The 12,330-nt window shown below is 43.5% G+C and overlaps 1 protein-coding gene across 1 annotated transcript in view; it reads left to right on the top strand.

Annotated features, from left to right (window-relative positions):
• The first annotated feature begins 1,189 nt into the window (after positions 1–1,189).
• Positions 1,190–12,330, top strand: part of LOC118777434 (heterogeneous nuclear ribonucleoprotein L-like) — a 39,780-nt gene continuing 28,639 nt past the window's right edge. Inside the window, exon 1 of the mRNA XM_036528325.1 lies at positions 1,190–1,640. Within this exon, the coding sequence (XP_036384218.1) occupies positions 1,428–1,640 (213 nt within the window). The 5' untranslated portion in view covers positions 1,190–1,427. The remainder of the gene's footprint in view (positions 1,641–12,330) is intronic.

Here is a 12,330-nt window from a genome sequence, read left to right as displayed (position 1 = left end):
CTTATTAGTAGTGAAAGCCAGTGCGATTTTGATATAGGTACAAATTAATGGGATGGCTTGCTTATTTGGTCAGCACCATAAAAGAGATCAAGGCTATCTGGTGGAGGTCAGCCAAGTTCACCTCTTTCTTTATGGTCTGAACAATGAATAAAAACATTGCGTTTGTGTATTATTGGGTTGTCTTTTGTGTAGCATTTGCTTATTTGTTGACACTCGAAGTTGAAAATTACGTGAGGTTTTCTGACCGATTTCAATACTCCTAACATTAAACTTATGCTGAATCAGAATAAGAATCAATGGTGTTACGTGTTAAATTTTCTGCTAACAATTCTGTGATCTGGCGTACTATAACAATGTTTACAACAAAGAGGAGAAAAGTCCAGATTCAAGTCACAATAGCGTCTCAACCCCGGGTGTTTCCTTTAAAATGCTGAAATGATTTTTTTTTTTATGTGCACACTAATGTTGCTCGATTTAGACAACATACTAACCTGAAAAAGATCATTCTCTCAGAGGACTGTAATGAAATTTGTTGATTTGGGAAGTGAGCCCGGAATTGCGACTGAGCCGAAATGAAGATTCACACATTTTCCAACGACCCAGGGTAGGCAAAACAGAGGCAATTATTGAGAAAAATACCGTTTCAAGCACATGAGGGGAGTACGAAGTCCATGCATATTTCCTGCTCCATTCACTCCACGCAATTCAGCAGACGACTCAAACAGCATTATGTGCAATTATATGCGGCATGTCACTGTTTGACTTCGGTGGGTTTAGACCTACATTGCACAATTGTAGAGTATATTTACGGATGGGGGGAGGGGGGGGGGGGGTTCATCCTTGCACCTACCTTGCATTTCGGATATTATGCTAATGTATCGAAAAATTTTGTCCACACATTGTTTATGTGTACCTCTGTCCGTGTCAGAAAGAAGCGAGGTCATCAGTCTCAGATGATTACATCTATGACCAAACATGCGATGAACAGGTTACCTTATGGTGTGACAGTTGGCCGTTTGCGGCGGTGCGTCGACTTCACGATCCCGATTACGGTTACATCTACTGTATGATCTATGCGTCTACAATATATTTTTGCAGGAATTATCTGCGTTCCCTTTACTGGCACACAACCGACAAAACCAATCAACGGCTGTATTCATAAGTAGCAAGCAAGGATTACCCAATGAAAAACTCGCAGAGTGGGTTCTTGCTGTCAGAGATGCAATGTGAACAAAGAGTGACTATACAGATACGAGGAGGGCGCTGTAGTGAGCGGCACACGGCTAAGGTGGATGCACCCACAGCTGTTGGAGGATTGCAGTCAGAAAACAGCGAGGCTCCAGAGGCGCGCAACAACTTATGTGCTGTCTATCCGTTCATATATAACGGGTGCTGAATTTTATTGACGTTCACAATCAGATATAAGAATGTCTCTCATTGAGGAATACGAGGAAGGAGAGTATGAGAGAGCGCCTAAGCGACTTAAGACGGCAGAGGTGGAGGAGGGCGAGGACTTGGAGGAGGGTGAGGATTCAGATTCGGCATCTGCAGGGCTGCTGGGAGACGAGGACGATGTTGCCCGGCCAGGTGGAGAGAAAAGGGCCCATTGGTCCACAACAAAATATGGATCTGGAAGAAAGGTAAGTTCGTGGATGTACCAGATGCTAGCCAGCTGGCTAGCTGTAAAATTGGTCTTATCGCTCACTGTGTTTGCAAAATGGACATATAGTGATTTGAATACCCAAACAAAAATCAAATGTGTTTGTGGATGGGGTAAGTGCGATATTACTGCAAGATACACTGATCATCCAAAGACTATATATCTACCTACATTAGCCCATTTGTCTAGCTAGCCAGTCATGTGTATAGAATAGAGTAGTTAAATACAAATGCAGATAACACCTTTTTAATTTCGTTTCTGACTGGGCACAGCAAGCTAACAAGCTAAAAAAATAAAACTTTTAGGCAACGTTAACTAGAACGAAAGCTCCAAGCTGCTACACAGCAAGCTGGCTGCTTAAGGACTAGCTAGTAAGACCTTCAGTCAGCCAACATTGAAAGGGTGGTTAATTACTTATGTTGCAAATTAAGTTTGGATACGCGTAAAACGTGGCTTCTTAGATGTCCATGTAGCGCTGCAAGCTGATGTTCTGTAACGTTATACAACCGCATGATTCCCCACCCCACATAACACTCCAACATACAGACACCCCAGCCTCGGAAGATATTTAGCGACATGTATCTATAGCCTAATTTACCGTCCATGTCTATCAAAATGTGTGTTTTTGAACTTCAGCTGTTTGCTACACTGTCTAGCACAATCCTCGTCAAAGCCACTGCTTGTATGCACAGTTCCGCAGTTCCACAGGTTCCGCATTTGACTCGGGACCATATAGTACTAAAAGAGGCAAGAAAGTGGAAGCCGAATGCTGAACTTGTTAGAATAATACTGGAATTTGCGCACGATAAGGGGAAGGCACGCAACGATCTTTTGATTGTCAGAGTACTTTGCCTCGTAGACAGTAAAATCGTCCATTGCAGTTATCCGGCACCTCAATGAAACAGAAATAATTCAGTTTGTGCATTGTTCGTGTCGACGGCCACAGGAGAAGCCCACGGTGTAACTGGGTCTCGGTCAGTGTGGCTGTTTTAAGAGTTCAGTTGAACCAATCTAGTGTGTGCAGGCCATGACCCACAGTCGTATAGTCACTTTGTACTTTTAGCTAATGCCTCGAAATGTTAGCGGTTTTACGCCGATATCAGAAATAAGCATGTGTTACAAAATGAACACGAACAGGTTGCAATTCCTATTGTTAAACACCGAAAAGATTGTCTCCCGTGTTGTAAATATGTTAGAAATGCAGGCTATGTGACTTTTGTATATAAACATTTACAGTAACGGAAGACCAACCAACTCGTAAAATTAAGGAAAGGATTGAAATATATTATTTTTCATTTTTCATTATTTATTATGTATTTTTCACGATTGTCCCTCTCTGTCTTCATCCATTTTTTGCATCAGCATAATCAGATCTAAATTCATCGAAAACTTTGCAGGGCTTTATATGTCCGATTCCTAATATAACCATTAACGAGCAAAAACCAGTCTTTTGATGATTATGGTGAAATGTCCTAATTTGAAGATGGTGCGAAAAGATTAAAGGGCCATCTTCTTCGTAATGGTGTCTGCTCCTACTTTGATATCTCATCAAATTTTGTCTGTTAACATATGTGTCTGTGAACACGAGACATGTACATTTATAGACAGCGACCATGATTTCTAAGGTGTCGACGTCTTAATGCGATGCGCTCCTACGTGCCCTCGTTTGGCCTACATAACATCTTTTGTGGCGCCGAACAATCTGTCAACAAGAGTTCAAGATGTTGCGGCTTTTAGTTTATACCCGCCTGTGTGAGAAACCGAGAAGCAGCATGCAGGGACAATGCTGTCCACTCTTTTTATGTAACAATTATTTAAAGACGAGAATTTGTTTTTTTGTGTTCCTAAACAGACTAAAACATTAATGCTTTCTCCAGGAAAGCGTTGAAGGCATTATCTACATTAGCAACGCAGAAGCCCTTGGTGTTTGCGAACAGATCTGTGCGAATTACTGTTTGGCAGACCGATTTTTTTGAGAAGTGCTAGGACTTCTCTTCCATACACCATACGTTAGGCTAGCCATCCTGTCAGTGTACTGAAGGCCACATGTTTATGTTTGCAAAGTGAAATCCTCAAAGGTACCAAAAACACCATCATTACGGCCAGCGTCTCACTTGCAAATGCCCTTAAGGTCAAAAGAGGCAAGCGGCGTGAATGCGCTATCGTAGTGTATTAGGAATTTCTATTCTACTGCTAACATTTAACGAGCAGGACAGTCTCCACGTGAATTTGTTTAACACGAGGAGACACATTTTTATCTGCCATATGCAAAGTCAAAGTTAGTACACTTTTTGAAGCGACACCTCCTGCGGTAGAGCCTATCTCATAAAGGCCATGATACGCATCTGGACGCACAGCAGGAGGAATTTGGACAGAGCGCCGGGAGGTGAATGAGATTTCCAGCTCCGACAGCGCCATTTAATGGGAATGTACCTGCTGTACAGTGTAGCGCCAGTATTCTGAGAAATTAGGGTTTGATTGTCGTCATATAATATGATATATGGTACGCGCTAGGGGTGGGGTTTATAAATAGAAGAAATAGATGTGTATATCTAGGCATATTTTAGATTTTGCAAAACTTGAACTTGGACATATATGTGTGTGTTTCCAAGTTCAAGTATGTGTGTGTATATATATATATATATATATATATATATAGTTCATATATGAACAGCTACTAACCAGAGCCATACTGCCTTAATTTCACAAGATGGAGCATTTTTATTTACGTCTGATTATCCTTTGCTTCATCTCTGTACACCTCGTCTCTGGATTGAATATTCACACCCTCGTATAAATTCACTTCAGAGTCTGTGTTAGTTAGGTAAACAGTGGGCCTAAAGTCTATTGAAATTCAGCAAACTGATATTATCCTGTGAACAATGTGCTGTCCTCGCTAGGCCTGTTTGTGTTCAGAACAGAATGCATTAAGAGTGCAACGTTATTCTCTCCCAGGCATGTTTCCTATGGTCCTGTCTTTTATGTCCTTATTGAGAAGAATGACAGTAAGCTTTACATTCATATTACTACACTGATTAACTGTATGATTGCTATAGAAAGTCCATATGTCCATAGTACAATGAAGTACATCTGTTTAGTTAAGTGAAGTTAGAAGATGGCCAATCGTGAGAGTCATGTCTGAATTATGTCACAAAATCTCTTTTTATATTTTATTTTTTATTGTCAGTACACTACTTTGATTAAATCCCAAAGCAAAACGAAAGAGAAAATTAACACGTCAACAATATCCGGAGGCTCACTGTAGTGTCAGGATTTAATAGTTACTAACAGGTGATGCGTGGCAGTTGTTTTGAAATCTCCGTGGACAGTGCTAACTTGTTAGAACTCTAACAGCAGGGTATTAGTCCCCAGCTATGTATGCATAGTGTTTTTCCAGGTATGTTAAGGAAACAGCAGGCTATACCCGCTGCCATATGCACTGCCTCTCCTTCATTCAGGTGCTCACAGTTTTGTTCTCTGATATCTTTCTCTCTCAAAAGTGCCCTATTTTGCAGTTTGTGGAGGAAGTGTGCAGTTGATGCTATCTTGTTTTTACGCCTTGTTTTTTCTCTTTTCAAAGTTCACAACTCCCAGGGCTGTGTTTTAAATGAATCTATGATGTTTGTTTTATTTATTTTCGTCCTGACAGCCTCTCTGTATTTTTCCGACCCCCATCGATAACACTGTGGGTCAACAAGGTGCTTGTAACTTTCCCTCATTCTGTGCCACAGTGTGGATTGCCTTCCAGTCTGTCTATTTTTTCCCCCGTTCTTCATACCTTAACCGCTGCGTGGGTGTACCAGGCTATTGCAGGGGTACATGAACCGTTTTTCAAAATGCTTTGTGGGTTGACGGGTGGACACAAGCTGTCAGTGGACCTTTGAGAGCTTTGCGAATGCAAAGGTTCACATCTGGACAGATTGCTTCTTGGCTATTTACAGTCAGGCTTAGCAAGTCTCCCAGAATGCCAAGTGTCTTGTGCCTGCTGTGGCTTCAAGGCCAGACGTGCAAAGTATCCCTTACATATCTTATGAACTGAAGCAGTGAGATTATAGGAATAGGCACAAAGTTGGCATACAGCTCTAAAACTGTAAGTAACTCGTTTCTCTGTGGTGTCTTTTCTGAAACTGTGCTTAGCTGAAAGGCACAGAATGACATGGCGTATGATTATTTTATAATTCAGAGAGTGCTGCATCAGTTTAGGGTTGTTCAGGTACCGAGACTTTTAGCGGTACCAGGAAAATGGAGTACACCCCGGAAAGCTTTCCTTGGCGCCTGCCACTTCAGGAACATGCTGAACACAAGAGGAAATGCACATTGTTTCTGCACGTGCAGATTCTGTTTTGGGAGGGGGTGTGGCCTTAAACTACCAAATGAAAACAATAATGAAGCCTCTTAAAACATATAGCATAACAGCATATTCCCGTGACAGGCGTGGTGCACAAACTACCACAAAGTGTTTCTGGTACAGAGGACGTCGCTTTACAAAGGCCTCCCATTATGCATTCTGAAAGCGTCCGTTTTCCTGTTTGTGTGGAAGCAAAGGTGATGCGTGTGTGTGTGTGTGTGTGTGTGTGTGTGTTGATGTATGTTGGGGGGTGTTGTCTGTATTACCCATTGTGCTGTGAGGGGGTCCGCACAGGCCCATAGGAGGTGTGGCTGGCGGTCGAAGTGGCTGCACAGATTCATATTAACTCCCCATCCCGCCCGTCAGTATTAAAGTTTGATGTTGCCGGGGTTCGCGCCGCGCTGGGAATAGGGAGCTTTTAACTCGGCCGCTCTGTGATCTCTGCACCATCTTCAGAGGCATCTTGAAAGACGCCGTCCCTCCAAAAGGAGCTCTGAAGCCGTGCTGGATGCGCTGGCCTACTTAGCCACGATTTCACTGCAGGCTGCTAATTCTCAGACAGCTTTGACATCAGAGCACCAAAAGAGAGCCTCGCTTTTATAATTCGCAGCGTTGCGTAATCCTATCTGGAATTAATGCTGATTTCACTTTTTTTTTTTGCGAGCTCTCCGTGTCGAGAATTCAAACTCGTTTTACAGTGTGTCCGACTGAGCCCATTCATGCTCTTTACCGTATGTTGGCACCAAGTGACAACTAACACAGACCTGTAGATCTCACACGTGGATACGTGTTTTCATGACTCGTTAGCACTTTCGATTGGAGAGCCAGCATCTGGTATCGTCAGACTTGGATTGTTGAATCCCACACAAGGAGAGGCATGGGTAAACATTCCACGGGCATTTATGCTGCACCTAATTGCTTGATTTGCATGTCGTTTATCGCTTTTCTGTAAAGTTTTACATTTACCACCATCGCGTGTAAAAAAATTGTTTCGGTACTTTATTTACGCACAGTGCATGCATTTAATTGAACTGTCTGGAGATTGAAGGGTTTTGTTTTGCTGATTTTTTTTGCGCCATACAAGGATGAATATTTTCATTTTTTAAGAGGCAGGCAACAGCCAGATGACCCTAGCACCCCTCATTAAGGGAACAGTGCAGGTTTAATTACTTGCAATCTGGTTTTGTCCACTGTAGTCTGGCAAAAAGAGTAACCCCACTCTGAAGCAGCATTAATAACCATCGTTGAGGTCTTACTGGAAACGTCATGCCAGCAAGCGTAGTGCAGTTAATTGAATATGTGAACTCCAGGTGGATGGCGAAACATCCCCTAAACTCGTCAAGTAATTGCGTGGTCCTCATGCAAGTGACCTGAGTCATGAGAAAATGTCTCTGTGCTGTATGGTTTTGAAGGACGTAGAGCGATCCATATATAGGACATTGAAGTGATCACCACAAAGTGACCATGGCAGCAGTAAAGACAAAACAACTCCAGACAGCCTCGGTTTGTAAGGCTATGATCAGCTGCATGTGAGAAGATAGGGAGGAGATACCAATAATAGCAAGTGACGGTTATGTTCAGTGGCTGAGCACAGCAGAGTTCGGAAGGCGTTGAGCACGGTGTGCTGCTCTCTGCAGGTACTGCTGTAGCACACTGCAGGTGCGAGCGGGTCAGCATGCAAATCACTATGTTTACCTGCACTTTTGGCGTACAGTCTGCTTTTGGTGCTGCTAACTGCTGCCTGGTGGAAGCAGCTCATGGAATGCAGTTTCCAAAGGTTGAAGGTGAGTCATCGACAGGCCTCAGGTTAAAGGGCTCCTTGCAGCCTAGTGCTAGGCGGCCTGTCTGGGACACCTGGGGCTTTCAGGGGAGACTGGAACGGGGGCAAAGGTGTCCGTCTCGTACTGAAGCCGTTGCTATCCGAGCGTCAAAAAAACAGAGGGAAGGTTTTTACTCAGTCAAGGCTCTGCGCATACGGTCTGCATTCAAGAGCCGACGAAGATAATGGCTGGTTCCTGCCTCTTCCTCGTCCCTCATGACAAGCAAAGTGCAATGCAGCCATTCTCAGCTCAGATCATTGAGGGCCACACTCGAGGTTCTTCTCTTCTTCTCTTGATCCTTCTTCAGTCTCGCTTTGTCAAGCTTGAACCCTCCACCTCGACCTGTGTAGTATGCTCTAAGGCCCGGAGGGTGATAAGATCAGGGATGGCGTTTCTGTCCTGCCCCTGTGAATGTGGTCATTGTGTGCATTGTGTCATTGTGTACAGTTGATATGTAAAACCCGAGCATGAGTATTCCGCTGGATTCCACCCACTTTGCAACAGGGGAATAATGTTTGCATAATTGGACATTTGCACGCATTACTAAAACAAATGAGCTTGGTTCAAGATGAGAACCCGACTTCATCTTATGATTCAAAATAAAAACACCATTATCATATCGGTAAAAATTCTTTGCATAAGGAGCCTGTAGTGAGCGCTGTAATTTACCTATTTATAACACAGCTAATTCAAGGTATCTAGTCATGGATGTTCAGAAGGCTTTTGTTGAGGTACTGCGTAGACTTCATAGTCTAATATATATGCAAACAAGGACTTCTCACATAGTATACTCACTAAAAGTGTTACACTTGGAATAAACAATGTAATTCCTTTTCCATGCAATTCCTGCAAAGTCATCGTTGTTGTTCCTTTAAATTATTCCCTCTCCCTCTGCTTAATATCCTTATATCTGCAATGAATTAACCAGTCGATATGTGACATGCTCTGTGGCAGTTGCTTTGTTAGATAACGCTATCTTAAATGAAATTTGATTTATTGATTTCTCTGCCAAAAGCATACAGAGTACAAACACACATTCACACTTGCACCGAAGTGCATACAAAACGTTATGACAGCTTCTTTAGGCAGTGACTGTCAGTGTCACAATCCCTGCTCCCTGTTTGACACTAACAAATGCCCTGTGACAATTCTATGGTGAGGGGCACTACACTTAACAAAATTTGGCTGATTGAGTGTGTGATTAACGAGGTGAACCGTGGTCAGGGATGTAGTTCTCATTGGGCTCTTAATTGGTAATGTTTAGGGTAAAAGTGACATGTGTTTGGATGGCATAACGGTTAGAAGTAGTCTGTGCAGTTTCCCACCAAATGAATAGATGATGCACATGTGGATGATGCACACATGGATTGATTTTAGTAATGACCAATGGCGGTACACTTGAAAGGGAAAAGAAGCATGCATCACATTCCTTTCACAACTTTTTTCCCACCAAAACAGCCTGTGCATCACTTCTATCTAAAGCCATCTCTTTTGTTGCTCAGCCTGTTTCCAAAGGAGTACTAACAAAAATAGATACAGGTAATTATAACTGCAAATGCATGTATATTAGAGCTAAATTGCGACATCATGCGATTTGAACTCCTTCAGTGGCTGAAACTTACTGCACGCCGAGGTGCATCTCTGAGCTTGTTTCACGGCCGCCAAAATGCATTATCCTCCGTTATATTTCATCATATGGGGAGTACATCACAGGGGCGATTTACAACTGAGGCATAATAGTCGAGAAATTAGGTTCTGCTTTGAAAGGGGAAACAAGCTTAAGAAATGCATTAAAATACAATGTCGAAGGCGGAAAGAAGGGAGATAATCAAAGCAGAAAAATTCCAGGGGAGTGTCGATGTATAATTAGGAAAGTAGGGCAGAGAATCCAATCTTACATATAATTGGAACATCACTCCACGGCTGACGAAGGAGAGGAGGAAGCACTTGTCGGCCGAGGCTTTTTTAGATATACGTCAGCACTTGCTGCGTGTACTTTTCCCGGCTCAGGCAGCTTTAGGTCGCGAGACAAAAGGCCTTGCATGGCTCATTGGGGCCACCCTATTTTCCCCTTTTTTGTCTTTGAAGGCTTTCATCGTAGCCCACCTTCAATCTTCAGCCACTACAAAGTCTCCTCAGAACTGCATTAGTTGCTGAGCATTTTTTTTAATACAAAGCATCGCAGGATGCAAATTTCCAGGATCTGCATATTCTTTCCTCGCTTGCATTCCGTCTTGTTGCGATGGATTTCCATTCCCGGTACTGAATGGGGAATCGTTTTCTCTTTCTTTTTTGTTTGAGTAACCTTTGCCTGGTGTGCTTGTCTGTGTGTGTGTGTCTCTTCCTGCCTGTCAGGGATAATGTGTTCAAGCTCTTACAGTTTTTCAGGAGCAGTTAGCCTGCGGGTGAATTTCCCCAGAATGACGGATCGGTGCCTAGAGCTTGCACCTTTGCTCCTCCGGCAGGGAAAGCTGTGAAAGCCTTGCGGCATAGCAGCAGCCATGGCTGTGCAGGGAAGGTACGGGGGAATTTGTCCACAAGTGCCTTGTGTGGTCATATTGATATGATTGCAATGCAGATTGAAAGGGGTTAGTGTTAACTGTGGTTCATAATTCTGCAATATAGTGCTGGGCCCCAGGAGAGGAAAACCCAGATTTATCTCATTGTTTCTTTGCTGAACTTGCTTTAATGGTGCAACAAGCAAGATAAAGACGTATCCCATCGCACAACAATGGAACAGGCTTACATTTTCCTCATTGATGAAGAGTTAATGGTTAAGACTTATGTGTAGCAGTGTTCAGTGTGTACTGTCTCTGACTCTGTTGCTGACGATGAGCCGATTCATTCCCCCGGGTCTTTTGCATTGTGCAGCAAGATCGTTGTCTCTCTTGTTGGGAAGTCAAACCGCGCGGTTGTGAAGGTCGGGTGTTCTGTCCTAACCCTTTACCACAATGCCAATGTATTGCATCTGGCCACGCTGCAAATTAATGAACTGTGTCCTCTGCACACGGCACAGTACAAATCAACACGCGTGACTTGAGGAAATGGTCCGTGTGGTTAACTTTCACAACAGGATGGCCGTCATTTCGCGAAAGACGCCAGGTATTGTTCTAGCAGTGCATAAATTCGAGGGAGAGCATTTAGTTGGACATGCTGAGTATTTCCAAACCAACCTTTTGACTTGATGTCGATCATCTGTTCGCTCCCCCTCAGATCATTTTAAAACACGCATTGACTGTCCAGGAAATGAACTGTGAGTTCCAGTTACAAGATAACTGGGTGGCACACTACTGATTGGTTGAGACTTATGGATTTTTTCCCATTTCTTTGCAGTGGCAGAGTGTGCAGGTTCACGGGATGATTAATCTGCAGCCTGTTTCCCCATAGTTGCAACAGTTCATTTTCTTTTTATATCAGAACCATCATATTTACATCAGTAATCCCCACCTGCTCCTCCAAGCTTGCTTCCAATGTCCCATTCCCATGCACTTCATAAATTCTGAAAATGTAAAAAAAGATGCTCCTATCACAGAGGCAGTTGCTGACCAGAGAAGCAGATGGTAAATAGGGATTTGATGGTGTTGTGAATGTGATGATGTTGTGAACGTGGTGGCTTTGAAATTTATGGTGTGTATTGTTTTGCTTGGTTTATGGTTCCTGAGCGCCGTTTCTGGGGCCGATGGCCCTGTCGCTGTGCTTTACCCTCGGTGTGAGTGTCACTGTGGCTGCAGCTGGCCTTTTTTTGCTGGTGTCGGTCACGTCACCACGTCACCCTCCTACTTGACTTGGGGACCGGCTGGGACAGAATGACAGCTCATCGTTGTTCTACCAAAATGAAATTCATTGTAATTCACTTGTAATTCATTCCATCCTAACTACATGGGGACATGAATGATGCTAAGTGTCCAATTATGAAGAACGACATAATCACACTCCTTTTAGCTAATTTAGTGTTGAGTGCATTTAGAACAAAGCTATCCCTTTTGATTATTTGTCCTGGTTAACACAGCACTGTAGGCTACATAAATTATGCAGTGCTTCTGTCTTGTTATCATTATTTGGACTGCGTTCGACCTCGTAAAACAAACTACTCCATTTTTGTTTTAAAGTGTCTTGCTCTGTTAGGCTTAATGAGGGTATCTTTATTAAAACAGATCTGTTCCTTAAATGAATTGGCTATAAGTTACTGTCAGCGTCACAGAATACTAAGCGGGACAAACGCAAGTGTTAAAAATGATAATTGCAAAAAAGCGCAGCCTGTGTGTAATGCAAAAACGTCACCTTAGCGTTGCCCCAAGACTCAAATTCTGGTCCCCGTGGCGACCAGGCAGAGCCCCTGCCACGTGGCAGGCGGGGCGGCTCGCGAGCAGCGTGATGTAACGCTCCGCGGTCCGTGTACCATCTGCACCGCTGGCAGGGGGAACTCCCAGAGGGCTAACCCTGGAAAAGGGACGTTCGGCACTCGATGGAACGCCGTTCTGCCAGCACCCGTAGTAACCTGG

This window comes from Megalops cyprinoides, chromosome 1 (genome assembly GCF_013368585.1).
Source record: "Megalops cyprinoides isolate fMegCyp1 chromosome 1, fMegCyp1.pri, whole genome shotgun sequence".
NCBI classification, from domain to species: Eukaryota; Metazoa; Chordata; class Actinopteri; order Elopiformes; family Megalopidae; genus Megalops; species Megalops cyprinoides.
The sequence above is the reverse complement of the archived record's forward strand: the minus strand, read 5'-3'. Positions and strand labels throughout refer to the sequence as shown.